The 20,180-nt window shown below is 49.9% G+C and overlaps 9 protein-coding genes across 10 annotated transcripts; 3 read left to right on the top strand and 6 right to left on the bottom strand.

Moving 5' to 3' along the window:
- Positions 1–316: 316 nt before the first annotated feature.
- Positions 317–1,638, bottom strand: TrAFT101_006718 (uncharacterized protein). Its single transcript, XM_024902670.2, has 2 exons — positions 1,164–1,638; positions 317–1,017 (listed from the first exon to the last, which is right to left on the bottom strand). Exons 1-2 carry the CDS (start codon positions 1,382–1,384, stop codon positions 564–566), a joined length of 675 nt encoding a protein of 224 aa, XP_024758375.1. The 5' UTR covers positions 1,385–1,638; the 3' UTR covers positions 317–563.
- A 2,160-nt stretch (positions 1,639–3,798) lies between these two features.
- Positions 3,799–5,837, bottom strand: TrAFT101_006717 (uncharacterized protein). Its single transcript, XM_066127857.1, has one exon. It carries the CDS (start codon positions 5,731–5,733, stop codon positions 4,438–4,440), a length of 1,296 nt encoding a protein of 431 aa, XP_065983970.1. The 5' UTR covers positions 5,734–5,837; the 3' UTR covers positions 3,799–4,437.
- A 518-nt stretch (positions 5,838–6,355) lies between these two features.
- Positions 6,356–9,500, bottom strand: TrAFT101_006715 (uncharacterized protein). The gene is made up of 4 exons (XM_024906162.2): positions 8,158–9,500; positions 7,645–8,068; positions 7,293–7,584; positions 6,356–7,213 (listed from the first exon to the last, which is right to left on the bottom strand). The coding sequence occupies exons 1-4, from the start codon at positions 9,383–9,385 to the stop codon at positions 6,851–6,853; spliced, it is 2,307 nt and encodes a 768-aa protein (XP_024758369.2). The 5' UTR covers positions 9,386–9,500; the 3' UTR covers positions 6,356–6,850.
- Positions 6,379–7,007, top strand: TrAFT101_006716 (uncharacterized protein; the record flags this gene model as incomplete). The annotated part of the gene is made up of 2 exons (XM_066127856.1): positions 6,379–6,614; positions 6,699–7,007. 2 exons carry the CDS (start codon positions 6,379–6,381, stop codon positions 6,733–6,735), a joined length of 273 nt encoding a protein of 90 aa, XP_065983969.1. The 3' UTR covers positions 6,736–7,007.
- A 481-nt stretch (positions 9,501–9,981) lies between the features above and the next one.
- TrAFT101_006714 (uncharacterized protein) lies at positions 9,982–10,870 on the top strand. 2 transcript variants are annotated; one of them, XM_066127855.1, is made up of 3 exons: positions 9,982–10,331; positions 10,389–10,468; positions 10,533–10,870. In XM_066127855.1, the coding sequence occupies exons 1-3, from the start codon at positions 10,211–10,213 to the stop codon at positions 10,554–10,556; spliced, it is 225 nt and encodes a 74-aa protein (XP_065983968.1). In that variant the 5' UTR covers positions 9,982–10,210; the 3' UTR covers positions 10,557–10,870. The 2 variants fall into 2 exon arrangements, with proteins under 2 accessions (XP_065983968.1, XP_024758368.1); XM_024905378.2 differs by having other exon boundaries at positions 10,389–10,472.
- TrAFT101_006713 (uncharacterized protein) lies at positions 10,708–11,602 on the bottom strand. Its single transcript, XM_024903319.2, has 2 exons — positions 11,530–11,602; positions 10,708–11,440 (listed from the first exon to the last, which is right to left on the bottom strand). Exon 2 carries the CDS (start codon positions 11,352–11,354, stop codon positions 10,821–10,823), a length of 534 nt encoding a protein of 177 aa, XP_024758367.1. The 5' UTR covers positions 11,355–11,440; positions 11,530–11,602; the 3' UTR covers positions 10,708–10,820.
- A 619-nt stretch (positions 11,603–12,221) lies between these two features.
- Positions 12,222–14,898, top strand: ERB1 (Ribosome biogenesis protein erb1). Its single transcript, XM_024910042.2, has 2 exons — positions 12,222–13,003; positions 13,083–14,898. Exons 1-2 carry the CDS (start codon positions 12,305–12,307, stop codon positions 14,715–14,717), a joined length of 2,334 nt encoding a protein of 777 aa, XP_024758366.2. The 5' UTR covers positions 12,222–12,304; the 3' UTR covers positions 14,718–14,898.
- Positions 14,818–17,112, bottom strand: TrAFT101_006711 (uncharacterized protein). The gene is made up of 3 exons (XM_024900649.2): positions 16,911–17,112; positions 16,448–16,810; positions 14,818–16,369 (listed from the first exon to the last, which is right to left on the bottom strand). Exons 1-3 carry the CDS (start codon positions 16,993–16,995, stop codon positions 15,159–15,161), a joined length of 1,659 nt encoding a protein of 552 aa, XP_024758365.1. The 5' UTR covers positions 16,996–17,112; the 3' UTR covers positions 14,818–15,158.
- Positions 17,113–17,935: 823 nt separating this feature from the next.
- Positions 17,936–19,996, bottom strand: RPT5 (26S proteasome regulatory subunit 6A). Its single transcript, XM_024910041.2, has 4 exons — positions 19,495–19,996; positions 18,974–19,389; positions 18,247–18,881; positions 17,936–18,178 (listed from the first exon to the last, which is right to left on the bottom strand). The coding sequence occupies exons 1-4, from the start codon at positions 19,794–19,796 to the stop codon at positions 18,158–18,160; spliced, it is 1,374 nt and encodes a 457-aa protein (XP_024758364.1). The 5' UTR covers positions 19,797–19,996; the 3' UTR covers positions 17,936–18,157.
- Positions 19,997–20,180: the final 184 nt, after the last annotated feature.

Here is a 20,180-nt window from a genome sequence, read left to right as displayed (position 1 = left end):
GCTTTGGCCACTTCCGGCGACCAGCCTTCAAATATCCAAACCCTCATAAAAAGTCCGCCTTTCGACGTATGGTAGCTACTGGATTCACATCGCTATGATGGTATGTCCCATCATTGGATCCTGATGTAATAGCTTTAGAGCCAATGCTGGTTTAAGTAACAATTTCTTCACTAGGTAATTTACACTTCGCGGGTGTTATGCTCGGATTTATGTGAATCATATGTATTATTAATTGATCTAATGATTAGGTTACTAACGTTACAAAAACACAAAAATTTTAATAGACCATTGAAGTCGCTCGAAATTGAACAGTAGTCGCCATATACATTCTGGCATTGGTCCCATTCCAGACTTCGAGTGACTCCCGTTCATATCCCTATTGAGCGCGCGCGGCGCCGCTCTTCGTTTCAAAAAAAGAAGAAAAAAAAGATGTGGTGATAGTCCGGTATTCGAAACATTGCTCTCGTGACAAGCCAACCTGGGTATCTGAAAGTGTATGCCGTTGCTGTGTAGCCGCAAGTATTAAAGAATTAAAAAAAAGGGAGGGGTCCAAGAACATCAAATTACATCTTGAGCAGTGCATTATTCTCAATGATCCTGTCCTTCCAGCCTTCGCAGGCTACCTTTACCATCGCTTTGCCCACCTGGGCAGTCGTGATAGCGCCATAGAGACTGCCAACAAGCTTTTTGGAGAATGAGGCGTTGGGTTCGATAAAGCCAGAGGGCCTCAAGATCCATGTCTCGAATTTGTCAGGATTTGCATCTGCAAGGTCGCATAGACCCTTTTCGACTTCTCCCTTAATACGGCGAGAATCAGCCAAAAAGAGAAGAGGCCGCTTCTGGTTCCACTCCGAGTATTTGCCACTGCAGAAGACAAATCGAAATTTCTTGCCGCTTGGAACTTTGTCGGCGAGATGTTTCAGCATTGCATTCGCAGCCGCCAGCGTATATTCCACACCAACTTTGCGACACAATTCTTTGTCATTATTGAACTGGTTGACTCTCCCTCCAATAGCCCTAGGGATTCGTATTAGTGAAATCAGACAGCCATTCTAACACGCATCGTCAAAGCTATGCATGTGTCAAAGCTATGCATGCGTCAAAGCTATGCATGCTGCTTCTTGCATCCGCGTCATGCCATTTATGCTGGGAACTAATCTTACCATAAGCATATTTCGGCCCCTTCAAAAGTGCGCATCATCTCTTCGGGATACTGAGAAAAATCCTGATGCAATACTACTTCGGCTTTAGGATGGCTTTCAATATCCATTGCGACCGATTTCCTTGTCAGGATAATGACCTTGGTGATGCGCTCGTCCGCAAAGCAGTGGTTAACGACCTCTGAGCCGGCATGGCCCGTAACCCCGGCGACTATGACTTTCATGGTAAAATTGCCCCTGATATCTCTTCCCCGTTCTCTTTCTCTTGCACTTAAGTTCTTGGTGGCTTGGACTCGAGATATTGGGCGACGTTGGTCCGTCCAAGCAGCCGTCGATCAACTAAGCTCTGGTGAGCGGGCAGCTTGAGGAGAAGTGGCGATATTTTAATATTGGCTAAAAAATCTCATGACAGCTTGATTCAGATGTCCAACTATTCTGAATAGCAGCGCGCCAAGCTCATTGATTCTGAATCAGCAGCATACTTTTTCTTCCTTTTTGAGCCAGCAGAGAAGAAGAATGAAAGTAGGTGGTAAGCTAATCAGGGTTCATTTGGTTTTTATTACTAGTTGACAGTAGATCGTATTGCAGTTACAAGCTACCAGAAATTAATATTTGTTTCTTAGGAAGCTTTCTGAGCCAGGGTCCTAGTGTTGGACCGAGCCGTGTATCCGGCTGCTGCAGTGCCGGTGTGGGTCTGGCTCAACACAATTCAGCGTTGGCGCATAGTAGTAATATGATTTAGGGCTGCTGAGATTGCCATTGCGATGGTAAGTGTCCCGGCTCTGAGGCGAAACCATTGCTTGTCGCTAGATTAAGAGAACAGAGCACATATAAGAGAGCTTTCAGGAAGCAGCGTGAAGTTTGGCGAGCGAAAGTGGCCTCGATGCGGTGGCTTGTCTTCGTCTTGGAGTTGATATTGGCCTCTGCCTTCATTGTAGACAGCGGGCGTCCTGCTAAAGGGTGACACGTTCCTCCGCACAGACAGGCTCTCGGCGAATACATCGCGGTTATGGATCTCGCTGGGGCCTAATTAACGAAAGCTCTGGCTGCCTAGTGCTTCAATAGCCAACGGTCATGAATCATTCGGTAAAGGGCTTGAATCGAGTGCGGCTTTCGGTTCACCCACCCGGCGAGAGGCAGCAGCTCTGCGGAGATGGATTGGCGCCAGCCATAGAACCACAGCCCCTGCCCTCCACAAATGCAGCCACTCTGCGCCAAAATGCGTTCACAAGACGACCCTAGCAACGTTCTTGGCGTTTTGCTGGTTCTGCAGCTCTCCTTTTCTGGGCATGGCGTTCTCAAGCTCTGTCATTGTGTATCACACGGCCTCGCTTGTTATCTCGATCTGCCCCGTGCATGGATGTGGGATACATAGTGTGATTTTTTAGCATGTCTCATGCTTCGAAAAGCGGCCGGTCCCGTCGAGGGTGAAAGAGAAATGCGCCGATGCGGAACCGAGAGTCGGGTAGAATACGAAGCAGTGGAGATTAGAGCACTTTCGCTCTCTCTGTTCTCCGATCTCCGTACTCCGCGTGTACATACTATCCAATACTGCTTCGTAGAGTAGACACAGTTGTTTTCACTTTTTTTTTTTCTTTGTTCCCGTCTTGTTGTGTGATTTTTCGTATATCCTGGTGGTGGTGATGATGGGGGCCACTCCTAAGATGAACCTATCAGACAGTCTTGGCGATGCCGGATTGCCGTCCAAGACTGCTTCATGCTGCGCTCTTTCGGTTGTCAATTGATGTGTGCGAATAGTAAGACATTATCACGCTAGGCCGTGCGAGTGGCTCTTTACACCCATACTGTCTGTACAGTAGGACAGGGTCCATCGTCCTTCGATGCCATTCAGATATGTTGATGAGATGGAGTTGCGAGGAGAAGAGAAAAAAAGGCAATGTACTGTAGTAGATCTGCATGAAGTTGGTGATTACCTGATTTTGAGCTACGAAAGTACTTCCCTGCATCTGGCAGGTGCGATCGCTGGGCTGTTCCTGAAGAGCGAAAGTTTGGTCTTGGCAAAGCAGGAGCCAACGGGACCCGCGGAAACCAACGATGGAAGTCTTGGCTTTGACTTGGCTTTGGCGTCGTTTACTTGGCATTCTGGGATCGACAGAACAGTGTTCTGTGGCGGTAGCAGTCGTTGTATACGAATACTTTAATTTTATTCTTCACATGTACTTGTAGATCTACGGAGCGCGCTATCACACAGATATTGTGGCATCCTTGTATGTACGAATAATCTCGCCGGAATGCAGTGCCTGTTCCGTGTACTTACACCACCACCACGAGTGCCATAAACGGGATCGGAACTTTTGGCTTCACTCTGAGTTACAGTGCAGTAGCATTTGGCCGAGCCGTTGTTCCCACTCTCTATTCATCATGGAAAGCCTCAACAGAAAAGGGAGAAAAAAAAGGAAATTATTTTCTCTTCTGTTCTCGCTCATTGCCCCTCCTGGCATCATCGCAGGTTACATACAAACAGGCTGCTGTGCCAAAATTGAGATGAGATGCTGCCAAATATAGGCAGCAGCTAAATTAGCATCCATGCATCAAGCCGACATTGGGCTGCATATGCAATCCCGGTGCGTCACGGAATTCGGACCAACTCAAAGCCAACCATCACTGGCGCACTCGCCTAATACGCGATGAGATATGGGATTTATGATACTCGTGATACTCATGCTAATGCTATATTGGTGCTCTATATGGCTTCATTGATATAAATGGGTCTTCGCTGTGCTATGAGCACGTACGAAATACTACTACTACTACTATTACTACTACTCTTCACAGTTACTCAAGTCAGGCCATCAACGCAGGGTCGGAACCTGGAGCTTACTGCAGTGTTCCAATATCTAGATACGTCGCAGTACATCCCGCAACATGGATATCAACACTAAGCCCGTTTCTCCTCTCTACTTTGCCAAGCTGGCGTCCAACTTGCCATCTCCTAGCAGCTACAGTTGAGATGACGTGATACTTGGCCCGAGCAGCCTTGATAAAACAGGTATCGACAGGTCGGGCTCCCAGGTCTGCTATTCTGGCATAAGCCGTGGCGATGCACACAGAGCAGCCACTTATCAGTGGTACTCTCATTGACGCGGCCTACTGCGAGTGCCGCACTGCTCATGGCATTAGGATGGTCTCAACAGAGCCTGTGGTTCCTCTGCCCACAAACCAGGGAGGCAGCGGAATCTCAAACCTCCGGCATGGTTGGCTGTAAAACGGGTTGCTAAAATCCGTTTATTCCATCATCGAGGGTATTTGCATCCCGTCAGGTCCCCAAAGGTACTGCGTCGCTCTGCACTCTTTCTCCTAGCAGCGTCACAAACATCCACGCCGCTCTAGACAAGTCGTCGGTTACGTCTCCTGATTTAACAATCTTGATCCGAGACTGCGAGAGGACAAATCCCCCGCATGATACTTGAATGACACGAACACTTGGGTGGAACAGGTTCAGTGCCACGTGCTGGTTTAGATGGCTTGCTAAAGCCTCCATCAAGGGATATTCAGAGCCATCTTTGTTCTTTAGCCATCCCCACCCGTCGTCTATGTGGGAGCCTGCTAGTCTGCGCCGTTCTCGATCATCACGCTCCCACAAGGCAGTGTCCTGGCCCGTATTAGAAGTTGTCTGCTTGGATTTCTGTAGCGCTTTTCCGGCACGTAAGAAACGGCGCAAATCTGAAGCCGAAATGCTAATCTCCATGGATCGTAACCCAGGCTCAGTTGCCTCGACTTCAGTGTCGTCTTCGTCTGAATCTCCGCCCAAGCGAAGTAAAGCCTCTCGGCCTGGGTCTGTTACAGGTGCATTAAATGCTAGGGTCAAGACAAGGTCTGAATCGGCTCGCGGCAGTCCGGTATGCTGAATCCAACCTTCCAGAACGCCGACTAGTGTTCGAGTCCCCAGGTTAAGCTTAGTGACACGACAATCAAAGGTTGTCGACAGCCATTCGCCGATGACAGCCTTGAGAGCTTGAGGCATTCGAAGGAGCAATAGAGGCAGACGAAGGAACTGGCCACCATCAGCCTCGCTAATATCCGGAGTGTCAAAGCCCATGTTCCATAGATTCGCAGCTGGGGTGTTTATGCTGGACCCCTGATGCGAACGCGCAAAACCCGGCAGCAACAGCGCGACATATGCTGCATTTTCATGCCGCATCTCAATCCAAAGGCCCTTCTTCTGCTCATCTGGCAGCTCACTCCAGTTCTCAGAGGACTTGTCGCCCAGCACATCCGTCGCCTGAAACCAGCGGAAAGTCACTGCCCTCAGCGGCCCAACCTGGCCCATGGGCGTGTCTGTAGCCTCCAAGCCAATCTGCACTCCACGAACCACATCCCCCACCAGCGTATCTCGCAGCCGGTGAGCAAGTCGATCAAGGCGGGTCTGGTCCAGCTTCTGAGCGCCGATAAAGAGCGGAGAGACACGGTGAGTTGAGAATGTGGTGTTGAAAAACTGCGGAATCGCAACTTCACCAGCTTCGGCCGCGCTCTCATGGCCTCGCTGCTGGTTTTCTGTCTGTGATCGCTGGGCTGGAGCGGGTCTGGCCTTTTGAGTCTTTTGACGCGCCATGTCGCAAAGCGCGTTTGTGTGAAGTGCAGAAAAGAGGAACTGAACGCTGTCTAGTTTTCAAGGAGACGGATCATTTAGATATTGAACGCGTCGCCTGGCCATTGATGCGACAAGGCGCTTTTGCTTTGTGAAGATGAGAGGCTCGCTCACGCTCAGTGTGTTTGGGATTTGCGACACTGCCTATTCGAGAGTTGCTGACTAATCATTGGCATCGCGAGTTCACCAGTCGACGGCCGAGTATTATCTTTTCATCAGTATCTCTTTGGAAGGCTACTTGCGGGCTTGATTATTTGTCTATTTAAATATTTGTTCATATTTTTTTTTTGTTTTCTTCTTCAACTTTTCTTTTATCATGTATAAACGATTCTTTTTGTTCTGCACTGTCCATTTAAAAGGATCTCGGCCCTTACATCCTTTTCTGAATGGCTGGCTTTATTGCCTGGGACAATAAGTGTTTGGAACACATTTTGCACGCTTTCCTGAAAGCATGATCCTGTGAAAATTATTAATGTACGATAAATTGCATCTCAATTTTCCAGTTTTCATATAAAAGTGCCCTGAAATCAGTTCATTTCGCTATGCCCTTTTCCATCTCAACTTGTGGCTCGCTTCCACAGTATACCCTACATGGAAGTGAAATCCGCAATGAACGCAATGGGATATGAGGAGTTTGGAGGACGAGGAGGAAGCCACATGAGCTTTTCGCGAGAGAATGGTCGGTGGCCGCATGACCAGCTGCCGCGCGGCGAGAATATCCTGCTGTCGAGTACGCATGGGATGAAGAGCGCTCTGACTGCAAAGGGAAAATCGAGGGACTGGGGCCGGAGGTTGTGCCAGAGGGGGTTGACGTTTGACTTTATTACCCAGTGGTATGTGAAAGGGTAAGGAGAGTTTTCGGGATATGTTGGCCTTTTTTTTTTTTTTTTACATTTATTCCAAATGGTTCTTGTTCATCGTGAAAATAGCGTCGATAGATATGTTAGTATCCGTGGGGTAGTTTGAAACAAAATTCGGCCTGTGAAAAAAACCATGTACGTGATTATGAGTTTCGGCTTCATTTCGATTCAATATGTACAAGAAGCAAGACGAGGGCCACATATTCGTCGCTGTATATGGCTCAGCTCTCCAGCGCCTGGTTCGTCAGAACATCAGGTCTAATCCAGTCAAACGTATCGAAAAGTTCAAAGTTAAAGTCAAGTTGCATGTCGTCAAGGGTATTATCTGGCTGCCAGCTCATATTCTCGCTGCCCGCATTGAGAACATGGTCCAGCACACGCCTCATAACAGCACTGGTGGTCACGCACATGGTACCATTCGGTCTAGATGGATCGATCCACTCGAGGAAGCCTATTAGGAGGCTGAGTTGCTGTATAATGTTGGACCGCGTTATTGAGGAGTTCTTGGGATGACTGCCTTTGAATGAGGAATTCAGTAGCTCCATGCAGAGTATACCTCCGCTAGGGGTTGCAAAAGCCATGACCTAGAAAAGCCACAGTCACTTTAGTATATGTCCTTAAGTCTTTTCGTTTGTTGGGACAGTTATAAGGGGTTTGTCTTACCAGCCACTCAAAGTCATTTCTAAAGGGGGCAAAGCGATCCTTGTGCGTCCAGAACAGCAATGTCAACTCCACGAGCCGAAAACTAATTGGCAGCAGGGTAGATTTGTTCATTTCCCCATGCTTCAATAGCAGCCTTTCAATCAAAAAGAGATTCTGCAATTGTTCAAGCTGCAGTAATATTCGCGCAAATAGCACGTTAATGTTTGCATCGGGATCTGCAAGATCAGACGGATTATAGTCTAATCCCGAAGGGAAGTCTTTGATGGCCTCAATCTGCCGTTCTTTGACATCTCTTCGTCGAGAAAGTCAGCAGTGCTTGGTACAAGTATCACGCATTAGGCGTTGAGCTTACCGAAGGAGAGCACAGGCAACCTTTTGTGCTGCCTTGCCAATGCCAATTTCGATCAGCTCATCTCGTAGAAGCGATAGGATGTATCTTGCTCGAGTGAAAGTTGCGGCGTACACCTTTCCGCTAGTGTTCCATCCATTCTTATCGAGAGATTTCACAGCTTCTTTGATAGCTTCTCCACCTTGTAGTAAGTCCTCGTCTCGTAGGTCAAGAGGGAGGGGAGTAAACGCATATCGATGAGATAATCGAGGCGGCCGGCCTGTAAACAATACTGCGTGTTTCTCTCCAACAAACATCTGGGCAAAAAGGAGTCGTCGAGATTCAGAAGCCAATGACGGCTCATAAGACGGGGAATTTGACTCAGCATGCAAACCAAGGAATGTCGCTAAAGCCACTGACTCTGCTCCGGTCCCCCATGAGGAATAGCCTACTAAGTTAGCAAGGACATGATACAAACTTCACCGTATATCGGAGCTTTGGAATCACAAAATTGTCATTAAAGGGGCTTTCACTTACTAGCATCTCCAGTATGGACGGATTCTAGAGTAGATCGGCGCATGTACAACTGGGCTAACAGACTGTTTGCTGACGCAAACCTCCTACTCAAATCGATACAAAGGCCAAGACACACACGAGAAACCTGTGCCCACTGCTTTTTGGCCGCGTCTTTGTCGAATGCAGTGCACTCGCCAGGCAAAAAATATATAAAACTAAAAATGAACCCAATCGACTCCCATCTGAGGTTATCCCCCGTAAATTGTCCAATCCATTTTTCAGGATCTGGCTCGTCTTCTCGGAATGGTTTGGTGGTGTTTTCGCTCAGAAAATGCGCAATATCTTCGAGCTGGGAGTCTACTCGGCAAAGACCCAAGTAAGAACCAAACCTCTCATGCAGATCGGAGAGTACGCGCTGCCCAACCACCCTCATCCAGCTATCCCGATAGAGCGGAGAGTCTTTGTTGGCCTCGATATGGCCCACATTTGGGGCGGGTATCCCTCGAAGCACTACAAGGCACATCTCCTTTGTCGGTGAACAATGACATCGGAGCCCTTCGACACTCTGTCTTGAGCCATTGCTCGCTAGCTGGGGTAAGAACGCTTGGAACCCCTGAATCATGGATAGGCTGCTCTCAGTCTCTTGTAAGACTGAAGAGTGGCTGATGTACCCCAAGTACCCCGACTCTTGATCTCCTGCTGGGGTAGACGCCCTGTCCGAGAGAAGATGGCCCCCTGGGGTTGCGGTAGTCGAAGCGAGTTCGTGGTTTATCGACTGACGTCGGCGTCCAGCATGGTCCACAGGTGACTCGAAGGAATAGGCAGTATGCGACGGCCCTAAAGGCGGTATCACCTTTTGGGTGTCGTGAACGTGGGTATTAGTTTGTCGCCGAAGCTCTGCACGACGCAGTGATCTGTAGCCCTCGGCGGACCCAGGCCGCCGGCTCGGCCCCAGTCCGGCCGTCCTCGGACTTGACTCACCAGCGTGAAAGCTGTTGCTACTGGTGTAAGTCGTAGCCCCGGCTGAGGCACCCGGATCGCGCGATGACAGCCGCTTTAAGGATAGTGGCTTCCGAGGCATCGAAGACGTGTAGACACACTCGTCCTCTTGGCCTCTGCTAATGCAGCGTCTGCAAACCGGTTGCTGGTGATCGCAGGCCACTTTGCGTGAACGGCATGGATCACAGGCTTGCATCCGTCCATTTGGCCTACGGAGCATGACCGGCGGAGACGCTGACTGAGCAGTCATTAGCCTAGGGAATTCACATACGCCTAGCTAGGATCCGGTGCATTGATAATTGCCGTACGGCGTGTACACAATGGAATCAGCTAAGAAATGCAACAAGAACGCCTGTATTGGTAAACAGAAAGAGTCCATGGTTTGTCAGGACCAGCTCGTCGGATTTACAAGGCGGCTTCGGGCTCGGGCACGGGTCGTCGCTCGGAAACACTAGTCGCCAATCGAGCCGAAAAGACTGAGCAAGGGCGTAGGAGAGTGGACCAGGCACCTCACTCCGAGCCAATCGGGAGGACGCTGGACTGGATGCCTTCGTGACGACGACTTACACGCGTGAGAATGCAAGCCACGTATGGGCCATTCAAGCAGGATATCTAATGCGCCTTCTACTAGCCTGGCAGATGACTCAAAAAACGGAATGGCGCAAGCAAGGCTTGTCTGTCGTGTGGCATGCTAAGCCCACACGCGAGAATCCATATCACAAAGGATTATTAAGGTTTATGACGGGCTGACTGAACATGTACTCTGAACTTGAATATATATATGGCTGGTCCCCTCAACTTGCTGGGACTCGTTTACAAATACAACCATCATAGTATTTAAGATATCAAATAAATTTGAACAATCATCCGTTCTTGAATCAACTCTATCGCCAAGTACACTATACTCCAATCGCAATACACTCTATCCTACATTTTATACAAAAGCTCTTAGTCGTAGACAACACTCTAAACGAATTTGAGCCTCGTTCAACAACGATAACCGAAAACGAAAGTCATATATATACTCTTTAACAAAGAAAACTGTTCAAGTTTTTTAACAACTCACACAACAATCATGCCTCTCAGACTCTCAACAAAAAAGGCTTCCACCGTGGCTGCGACGCCTGAAGCAATGTCTTCCGAAGTAACCCTGGTCGACTCTTCGAATACACGATCAGATAAAAAAGCCACATCTGGTAATGGCCCTGGATGCAATACACAACTAGCAGCAAAGCTAATAAGCTTATGTATAGGTCCTAGCACCAAGAAAACAAAGATGACATGGAAAGAGGCTCGTGCGCATTGTAAAAAACAGGAAAACTGGGAAGCCCGAGTAAGTGAGTTTCTTAGCTCCTGAGGAATTCGCACCAGGAAAGATCAGTACTAACTCTGAATAGGCGCAGCTATATAGTGTGCTCTAAGTCAAACGTGGCTTGTTAGAAAAAGATCAGAAAAACGGTTTTTTATGTATAACTGATGTTTAATTACGGTACACGAGGGATTGGGTTTGGTTTCAAAAGCACGCAACAGATTGTCTTTCAAGATTGCAAAACTCTACTATCTAATTAAGAAGCTAGCTACAGGCTTGTTGCAATGCTCTCGTTCAAATAGCAAAGAGTAGGATACCCTTTGGAATTAATATACTTGATTTCTTTTCATACTATTGGACAGCCTGAGTTTTTAAATTATTCCAGCATAAAATACCAGAAAAGGGCCGTTTCTTGCTTGTTCTGCGGAATTCCGCGGTAAAGGTACTCATCGTAGCCACCAAACTTGAATCCATATCGCTTATAAAAGCGACATGCCGCGACATTGTTCGATTGAGACTCTAGACGAATTCCAGCAACTCCCAGTTGGCGAGCCCACTTCAACGCCTCGTCTAGAAGCATCTTGCCGTATCCTTGACCTCGAATGCTCACATCCAGCACAATGAAACGAATCTCCACCATATTATTCCAAGACTTTGCTGCGTGTATGTATCCGTAAACAGCCTCGGCTTCCACTATAGTGAACAATGCCGCATCATGGGCTTTGATATTCTCAAACTCGGACTCATCAAATCCGAAGTCTTTTTTTATCACCGGGACAGGATTGGTAGCTATTATCTCGTCTCGCGTAAGTGCATCATAGGGCTTCGCTACTTCGGCAGATACCTCAAACGAGAAGTCTCGGCCGGCGATATCCTTCTTTGTTAATTTTGTGGCGCTTCGTATTTCCATTTTGGCAAAGCGAATGGGCTCTATTCGACTAATCTTAGAGGGAAAAAGAATTTACTAGTGAGAGAATATTCGGTCACGGTTGAAAACTGCGTGTTTAATACAGCAAAAACGCATTAGTACGTGCAAGTTGAGGCGGGTGCATCAATTAGCTTGGCTAGTTAGCGGATAAGCATACTATTAACTATATGCGCTATCGGCGAGTGAGTCAAGCCGAACTGACTACGAAACCGAAGACTTGGGCACAGTGGTTTTTCTCTCTCCACAATGAGAAAAAAGAAAAATAGTTTTAGGCGAACGAAAACCAATTTTTGGATATATATCCCGATATCACATATCCACACCGGGGCGGTCAAAAGCATTCGGCTTGAAATTGGGGCGTCGGCCTCGGAGACACAAAGTCAAGCCGAGAGGAACCATTGCTATTTATATACCCAAACCAGTGGGGAGCTGTATTGGATATCCGCGACTCCGAGTCAAAAAGAATGTGCAGATGATCAGTTCTCTTTGTATCTTAGGAGTTGCGATTTTCTACGGTCAAGCTGTAGGCATCCATTGTCCTCTGTAAGTTGAGTAAGCGGAGCAGCCTTCAGTACAATTGGAGTTGGTGTACACACTTGTGTACTGCCACCGGTTTCTTCCCATCTTTATTACTTCTCGTAACCTTTTGCATAGTATTAAAATCCTAATTGTTCTTTTTTTTTTTTTTTTAGTCGCTTTTATTCACAATGAACCTCTTGTTGCAGAGTACCTCACATTGTGAAATCTTCCAGCAGGATTACAGTAAGAGCGGGGATGTTCCGCAAGGTGGGGCACATCAGTCGCGGCCGATTCCGCGATTTGATATGGAGCTGCTGCTTATCGCGAAAAAAAAAAATTACACTACCTGAATCGCAAACTACTGCCGCTGCATTGAGCGTCTAACATATCGCTGGATCGCCCATTTTTTTCTCATGCGTACAAGATCCAAGTCACAAAACACCGATCCAATGGGTCCGTCAATCCCCTCGCGGAAGCGAAAAGAAATCGTCGAAGAAGTTGTCGAGTCCGACGACGAATTCGGCGGCGCTGAGCTCGAGGGAATCTTATCGCAAAGCGAAGACGAGAGCGGCGTCGAAGAATCAGACTCGGAGGGCGAAGAGCCTGAACTTGACGAGGATGAGGATGAGGATGAGGATGAAGATGAGGACGAAGACGAAGATGTGCGAAGTGATGGCGAGGAAGACGGAAAACCCAATGGCGAGCGCAAAAACGGTGCCAATGATGAGGAAGTAGACGACGACAAACCAAACTACAGGATCGTCAAAGATGCCAATGGAGGCGAGCGCTACGAGTATGAAGAAATCGATCCAGTCTATGACAGCGACGATACAGATGCCCAAGGCCCCGTCAACACCATTGGCAACATTCCGCTCTCCTTCTACGATTCATACCCGCACATTGGATATGACATCAATGGCAAGAAAATCATGCGGCCCGCCACGGGCGAGGCTCTTGATGCTCTGCTGGACAGCATCGAGCTCCCCAAGGGCTGGACTGGCCTGACTGACCCTGAGACGGGCAAGCCTTTGAACCTCAGCCAGGAGGAACTGGAGCTTCTGAAGAAACTGCAGATGAACGAAGTTCCTTCTGATGACTATGACCCCTACCCAGTATGTTCTTTTCTCTTCCCCTTGTCAATTGATATTATGGTGTGTGTGTGTGTGAAAATTGTAACTAACAGCCGCACAGGATCTGATTCCCTACTTCACCAGCATAGAGGAGAAGATGCCTCTGAGCGCTGCCCCAGAACCCAAGCGACGATTCGTCCCCTCCAAACACGAAGCCAAGAGGATAGCCAAGCTGGTTCGCGCCATCAAGGACGGAAAGATCCTGCCCTATAGACCCCCACAGCCGGAGGAGACCGAGGAGGAAGAGAAGTACTACGACATCTGGGCCAACGAGGAGCCCCAGGACCGACACATCATGAACATCCCCGCGCCCAAGCTGGCACCGCCAGGCTACGACCTCAGCTACAACCCTCCGCCCGAGTACCTGCCCACGGCCGAGGAGAAGGACGCCTGGGAGAAGCTCGATCCCGAGGAGCGCGAAAAGGAGTACCTCCCCAGCCAGTTCGACGCCCTGCGCAAGGTGCCTGCCTACGGCGAGTTCGTCAAGGAGCGCTTCGAGCGCTGCCTCGACCTATACCTGGCGCCCCGAGTCCGCAAGAACAGGCTCAACATCGACCCCAACTCCCTGCTGCCGAAGCTGCCCCGCCCCGAGGAGCTGCGGCCCTTCCCGACCGTGTGCCAGACCATCTTCAGGGGCCACACCAGCCGCGTGCGCACCGTCGCCTTCAGCCCCGACGGCGAATGGATCGCCTCCGGCAGCGACGACGGCACGGTTCGCGTCTGGGCGCTCAACGGCCACCAGGAGTGGAGCGCCCAGCTCAGCTCGGCCGACGAGCCCGAGCCCGTCAACATGGTCCGCTGGCGTCCCAGCAAGGACACCTTCATCCTGGCCGCGGCCGCCGGCGAGGACCTGTTCTTCATTGCTCCTCCGATCGTCAGCGATGCCACCGAGCAGGCCAGCCGCGACATTCTCGACGCCGGCTTCGGCTACGCCACCAACGGCGCGTCATCCGCTGCCACCACCGCCGACGGCGTCAAGAAGGAGCCTCCGGCCAAGTGGTCCCGCCCCAGCTCGTCCCTCGTCGCCAAGGGCGTCCTCCTCAAGGCCACCGTCCGCTCCACCATCAAGACCATCAACTGGCACCGCCGCGGCGACTTCCTCTGCACCGTCTCGCCCACCGGCCAGCGCAGCTCCGTCGTCATCCACACGCTCTCCAAGCACCTCAGCCAGGTGCCCTTCCGCAAGCTGCCCGGCCTCGCCCAGACGGCCCAGTTCCACCCCACGCGCCCCTACTTCTTCGTCGCCACCCAGCGCATGATCCGCTGCTACGACCTCCAGCGCCAGGAGCTCCTCAAGGTCATCCAGCCCGGCGCGCGCTGGATCTCCTCCATGGACGTCCACCCGGGCGGCGACAACCTCATCGTCGGCTCCTACGACCGCCGCCTGCTGTGGCACGACCTCGACCTGTCCAACCGCCCTTACAAGACCATGCGCTTCCACCCGGAGGCCATCCGTGCGGTCAAGTTCCACCGCGGCCTGCCCCTCTTCGCCGACGCCAGCGACGATGGCTCTCTGCAGATCTTCCACGGCAAGGTCGTCAGCGACTTGATGGAGAACGCGACCATTGTCCCCGTCAAGATGCTGAGAGGCCACAAGGTGGAGAAGAAGCTCGGTGTTATGGACGTGGATTGGCATCCCAAGCACCCTTGGATTGTCAGTGCTGGTGCCGATATGACATTGAGGTTATGGGCATAAGGGAGATGAAGAAGTGGAAAGGAAAGGTTGTCTTTGTTCTTAATAGTTTAGGTGAATATGGTAATAAAAGTGCACATATAGAACTGCCAACTAAAATTTTATCCAAGCAAATGGTGTCCACTTACATTCCCTTACTATATAAAGCATACGTTGCGACTGTCACTTTACTTCACTCCGTAGGGCATCAAATCAACGTGTGAAAAACGTATTACTATGAAAACATACCAACTCGAATATCATTTATCATTGATGAAAGTCCATCGCCTTTTGTCCCAACCCTTTCCATCACCCTAACTCGTAAAGAAAAAAGAAAAAAAAGGACGGAGCGCCTCTGGTACCTCGCTTCATCTTACACTTGGCGACCACTTCCTTCGCCATGGTCAGGTCTTTTGACTTGCCATTTGTCTCTTGTATAAAGTGCATCGTGAGTTACTAAGCACTTTACAGCTCATTTCTCAGCTTCTGGCCCTTTTTCTTAGCTTCAGCCTCAGCTTTGATAGCTTCCTGTTTGGCAACCTCGCTGCCAATATTGAGCTGCTGGGCGATCCATCTCCAACCGTCCTTGGCAGTCTCTCCGATCTTAGCAAAGACAGTGCCTCCGGGTGAAGAGGTGCCATATTTGAAGTAGGTAGACTGCTTGCGCGCTTCTGCTTTGAGTTCGTCAATCTTAGAACCCTGAGGAACACGAACTCCATAGCTGTCGAGGTAGGCTTTGAGATCGCTCTCGGACCAGCCATCAAAAGCATCCTGCTTGGCAGAAGATGTCGCAGACGCAAGATAGCTGGTGGCAGAGGCATACTGTGCACCACCAGCTGACGAGGCGGATGAGTAGGCCGACTGGGCAGCTCTCACAAGTTCATCACGGGTAGCGTCCTTCTTCTTAGCCGCGGCCTTTGCGGCAGCATTGCCGTGTTTACTCAGATAGTTCTTTAAGTTATCGTAGTTATAGTCATCAAAATTCCACGCTTGCCAGCCAGCTGCTGCTTTGTGTGTATGCTTTCGAACAAGAGCTCGAAGCTCGTCGGTCTTACTGGCTTGGGGAACAGGGACACCGCGGGCATCCAGATAAGCCTTGAGTCGGCTGTCTGACCACTTGTCGACGGCTTGGTTGAAGGCATCCTGGGCGGCAAGAGAAGCGCTGTCAGTCGCCCTGGCATACTGGTTCTGAGCGTTGGAAGTAGCAGCGCCGAAAGCAGCCTTGACGCTGGCGCCAACGGTGTCGCCCAAGATATCAGCGCGGTGCTTTCGAACAAGAGCTCGGAGTTCATTAAGCTTGGTACCCTGAGGCACAGGAACTCCGTTCTTGTCACAAAATTCCTTGAGCTGAGACTCGCTCCAGGCGTCAATAATGGTGTCTGTGAGATAGGTATAGGCTGCTTGAATCCTAGCCGAGGCGCTTTCAGCTTCCTCTTGAGACTTCAGGTATGCAAGTCGAGCGTTGCGGCGAACTGAGGCAATCAACTTGTCCCGGGTGGTTGGCTGTGGGGCTGGGAAGCCGTTTTTATCAAGCCATTCCTTCAAATCGGATTGGGACCAGGTGGAGTAGAGCCAGTCACCGGGATAAGCAGCAGTCTCTCCCGCTTTTTCTGCAATGGTCTGATAGTTCTCACGAGCTTTTTGGAGCAAAGTATCACGAGTGCGCGGCTGGGGAACTACACATTGAGCCCAGGTTAGCTTCTGCTTATAGGTTCCACTCTATACATGTATAGAAATTGGCTGAGATTGCATACCTGGAATGCCATGCTTATCACAGAAAGACTTGAGCTGGGAATCGGTCCAAGTATCGAGAATCCAGTCCTTGATATTGGACCAGCCCTCGTTGGCGGAGTCTTCGGTTTCATACCAGTTTGATTTGACATGAGAAAGCAGACTATCCTTGTTCTTCTGAGCCTCTCGTGCCACGTCGTTGCCTCGGGCTTGCAAATATGCGCTCAGCTGGGAAGTGTCCCATTTGTTGTAAGGCTCTACAACATAGTCGTTCCAGTTCTTCGAGACGAGGTCCTCCAGATCCTTGCGGTCAGCTGGAGTTGGATATGGGATGTTCTGGTCAGACAGCCACCGCTCAAGCTCCGTCTCATGCCACTTGTTGTAGACTGCGTCACCTATTGTCAGCTCCAGTCAGATGTGTTCAATTCCATCGCCGTTTGTGTTGTAGATAGGATGAAGACTTGAGGTTTCAGATTTCAGACTTACTGGTCTTGGAGCCAGGGAACCAGGTGCTCGCTGTAGCTCCCGAGACGGCGAGTCCCACGACGAGGAGATCTCGAAGTCGCCACATGGTTGCAGCAGTGACGAGATGCAAGGCAAGAACCAATAATCTTTGAGGTGCCTAGTAGAGTGTATCAGTGAATTCGCCAGTTCACATTCGATTCTAATGTCGATGTAGGAGTCGTGAGGGTAGGTAAGTTGTCGTGTTGAAAGGTTGAGAGGTTGAAATAAAGTACGCTGACACGAGGACAGATGGCGAACATGGAAGGCCTGCAGCTGTGAAGTGGAAATGAGGTAATGACCTGCTGTTGACAGCATTTCTATCACGTCACTTCCATGACACCAAAACCTGCACCTGGCGAGGGTACCTTCACAAGCTTCCAAGCGCAAGTACCCTCGTCGCGCTGTACACACCAATTGCGCGCCATTCGCCTGCATTCACGCGTACTTGATGACTCCGATACATGCTGCGGGCCACTAAGCTTCTCTGCTTGCTTGGTATCCCAGATCGGGGTCGAAATCGAGATACTGCTGGCCATTCAGCGTGCAAGGATGGCGGCGATTGCCAGTGAGCTTAACTTTGATCGCAATCACAATGACGTAGCTGTCGGTGGTGGTCAAAAGTGGGGGGTTAGCAACGCTGATCTAGCAGGAGAGAATGGTCCGGGGCTAGCATCGGCCATCGTGGCCCTACCCTGGAGACGCATACAGTTTCCTTGTTTTTATTCTTTAAACTACAAGCTTATTTATACTTCACTGAGAAATTGGGAAGAAAATTGCTGATCTCGTCAAAGCTATCATAGAATTTGTTTCAACCGATGACTGATAACATGACGATATTCAAATACCTAGGAGTTCATAGATAGGTGCTTGAATTACATAGACGTCGCAACTTATATCACATATACAAACGAAACTCTAGCACGATTACGCCAAGCTCGTCAAAGACAAAGTAAACAACAAACAACAAACAACAATGCATGCTAATTAGGTTTTTTTTTTGTTCTTTTGACGATACTCTATTCGCTTTGCAAAACCTGGCTCTCATCTACTGAGCTGCCCTGCCTCTGCCAGGAATATGATTGATTACATGCGTCCTCCCAGGTCTTGACGTTGTCCCACTATGCCAATACCACACGCCCTTATCAGACGCCATCCGCCGCCCCTTGCATCCTTAAACACACAGGAGCTTGCCATCCCGTGATCCTCCGTCGCAAATGTGAGAAAAAAGATTATGCGTAAAAGTTGACGGTCTAGAGTACCAGATATTAGTAAAGCAAACACCAATAAAGGGTAACCTTGAGATTTTGTTGATACTTACATCCTTCTTTTTGGCTTGTACTTCGGCAATAGCGTCCACGTAGTGCTCGTGGCCGATTTGGTTCTTTCCTGAACGCAGGGCAATCATGCCAGCCTCAACGCAGACTGCCTTCAACATGGCACCACCAAACTCATCCGTGCTTCGAGCGAGTTCACCCCAGTTGACGCCGGGGTTAACCTTCATTTTGCGTGAGTGGATCTTGAGAATCTGTGCGCGGGCCTCTTCGTTTGGCAGAGGGAACTCGATCTTGCGGTCCAGACGGCCGGATCGTAGTAGTGCAGGGTCAAGGACATCGACTCTGTTGGTGGCGGCCAAGACCTTGATACGGTCGTCGGATGCAAAGCCGTCAAGCTGGTTGAGCAGCTCCAACATGGTTCTCTGGACTTCTCGATCACCGCTCTTCTCGCTGTCGAATCGCTTGGTACCAACGGCGTCGAGTTCGTCAATGAAGATGATTGCCGGGGCCTTTTCCTTCGCTAGAGCGAAGCAGTCTCGTACAAGCTTGGCTCCATCACCAATAAACATCTGAACAAGCTGAGGTCCTGCGAGCTTCAGGAATGTTGCTTCCGTCTGAGCCGCGCAGGCTCTGGCCATTAGAGTCTTTCCGGTACCGGGGGGACCGTACATGAGAGCACCTATCAGGAAATTTAGTTAGCATTGCGATCACCTTGGAAGACTCGTCGCCTTCACAAATTTCGGGAGGGCTATTTTTTGGAGCGTGTAGTACCTTTTGGTGCCTTGATACCAATCTTCTTGAACCGGTCCGCCTCCTTCATAGGCCATACGATAGCCTCCACCAGTTCTTCAATCTGTTTATCCAGTCCTCCAACATCGGTGTACTGTTCTGTCGGCTTCTCGTCCACCTCCATAGCCTTGACTCTGCTGTCGTACTCGGCGGGCAGTGTGTCCAAAACCAGGTATGAGTCCTTGTTGACACCAATCAGGTCACCAGGCTTGAGAGTGTCAGAATCAACAAGACCAATCAGTGGCAAGAAGATGGTTTGTCTCGTGGAAGTCTTGATGACGGCGGACTTGCCGACTCGAGTGGCATCGAGATCGATGTTGGCTCCTTCTTCGGAAGACTCTGCAGTAGGATCTAGGTCTAGTAATTCAACGACGTTTCCGACTAGATATGGTAGCTGTCTACACGTCACGTATCAAGAGTTAGCCACATGACAAATACTCGATAGCATTGTTGAACAGCAGGCGAGCAGCCTCTGCTTTGGGGCAACTCCTTGTAAAACTTGCCTGTTGTTTGCGATTTTGTCCATGTTCTCCTTGATCTTTTCACCCATGGCAGCCTTTTCGTGCGTTAACCTCGAAAGCTCGCTCTTCATGATCCGAGAGTCGTTTTCAAGTAATCGCTTCCGAGTCTGAATATCTTGTGTGCTTAGGCTGAGGATTTCCTCGTCGAGGATGTCGTCCTTGTCCTCGGCATCCTTCATCTCATCGTCCTCGTCGGCAACAGTAGCCTTCTTGTCATTGTTCTCTCTTCTCTTCTCCTCCTTCTCCCGGCGGTCGAGATCATCGAGCTCTTCGAGGGTCGACATGATGACAGGGGGCCCTCAGCTGGGTAGGTCGGTCGTTTGTATGAGTGTTGTGGCAAAGGAGTTGAAGGGAAGAAGCAACTTGAGGGTAAAGATTGAAAATGGATATCTCAGTACTGATGGGGGGATCGCCTTGTAGAATGCTAAAGAAGGAATTGGTACTAGCTCCAGTAGTTGCTCTCGGCCAGCTTACAAGAGGTTGAAGCTGCAGGGCACCAGGTCCAAGCAGGTTGAGGTGTCGCGCGCAATCAGTTTGGGTGCCTGGTAGCTCAAAGCGCACAAGTACTGGAAGGTAGCGCTGGGGTCCCGCTGGGCGCTAAACTGCGCAAAGAGCTGCCCCTCTGTACCTGCAAGTACATTTGATGACAATTTCAGAATCGGAACGGC

Source organism: Trichoderma asperellum, chromosome 4, assembly GCF_020647865.1.
Source record: "Trichoderma asperellum chromosome 4, complete sequence".
In the NCBI taxonomy this organism is placed as follows: domain Eukaryota; kingdom Fungi; phylum Ascomycota; class Sordariomycetes; order Hypocreales; family Hypocreaceae; genus Trichoderma; species Trichoderma asperellum.
Note: the sequence above shows the minus strand (reverse complement) of the source record. Positions and strands in the feature narration are given on the sequence as shown.

Bases quoted from the DNA above. Each gene is read 5' to 3' on its own strand.
- TrAFT101_006713 (XM_024903319.2), bottom strand. From the start codon at position 11,354: ATGGAAATACGAAGCGCCACAAAATTAACAAAGAAGGATATCGCCGGC.
- TrAFT101_006714 (XM_066127855.1), top strand. From the start codon at position 10,211: ATGCCTCTCAGACTCTCAACAAAAAAGGCTTCCACCGTGGCTGCGACG. The intron at 10,332-10,388 runs GTAATGGCCCTG...GCTTATGTATAG, and splicing joins AGATAAAAAAGCCACATCTG to GTCCTAGCACCAAGAAAACA. The intron at 10,469-10,532 runs GTAAGTGAGTTT...AACTCTGAATAG, and splicing joins AGGAAAACTGGGAAGCCCGA to GCGCAGCTATATAGTGTGCT.
- TrAFT101_006718 (XM_024902670.2), bottom strand. From the start codon at position 1,384: ATGAAAGTCATAGTCGCCGGGGTTACGGGCCATGCCGGCTCAGAGGTC. The intron at 1,018-1,163 runs GTAAGATTAGTT...ACGAATCCCTAG, and splicing joins GGGGCCGAAATATGCTTATG to GGCTATTGGAGGGAGAGTCA.
- RPT5 (XM_024910041.2), bottom strand. From the start codon at position 19,796: ATGTCGACCCTCGAAGAGCTCGATGATCTCGACCGCCGGGAGAAGGAG. The intron at 18,882-18,973 runs GTACTACACGCT...ATTTCCTGATAG, and splicing joins TGGTATCAAGGCACCAAAAG to GTGCTCTCATGTACGGTCCC. The intron at 18,179-18,246 runs GTAAGTATCAAC...CTGGTACTCTAG, and splicing joins TACAAGCCAAAAAGAAGGAT to ACCGTCAACTTTTACGCATA.
- ERB1 (XM_024910042.2), top strand. From the start codon at position 12,305: ATGCGTACAAGATCCAAGTCACAAAACACCGATCCAATGGGTCCGTCA. The intron at 13,004-13,082 runs GTATGTTCTTTT...ACAGCCGCACAG, and splicing joins ATGACTATGACCCCTACCCA to GATCTGATTCCCTACTTCAC.
- TrAFT101_006711 (XM_024900649.2), bottom strand. From the start codon at position 16,995: ATGTGGCGACTTCGAGATCTCCTCGTCGTGGGACTCGCCGTCTCGGGA. The intron at 16,811-16,910 runs GTAAGTCTGAAA...TAGGTGACGCAG, and splicing joins GTTCCCTGGCTCCAAGACCA to TCTACAACAAGTGGCATGAG. The intron at 16,370-16,447 runs GTATGCAATCTC...CTCAATGTGTAG, and splicing joins TGATAAGCATGGCATTCCAG to TTCCCCAGCCGCGCACTCGT.
- TrAFT101_006717 (XM_066127857.1), bottom strand. From the start codon at position 5,733: ATGGCGCGTCAAAAGACTCAAAAGGCCAGACCCGCTCCAGCCCAGCGA.
- TrAFT101_006715 (XM_024906162.2), bottom strand. From the start codon at position 9,385: ATGACTGCTCAGTCAGCGTCTCCGCCGGTCATGCTCCGTAGGCCAAAT. The intron at 7,585-7,644 runs GTAAGCTCAACG...TTCTCGACGAAG, and splicing joins GTTGCCTGTGCTCTCCTTCG to AGATGTCAAAGAACGGCAGA. The intron at 7,214-7,292 runs GTAAGACAAACC...TGGCTTTTCTAG, and splicing joins GAAATGACTTTGAGTGGCTG to GTCATGGCTTTTGCAACCCC.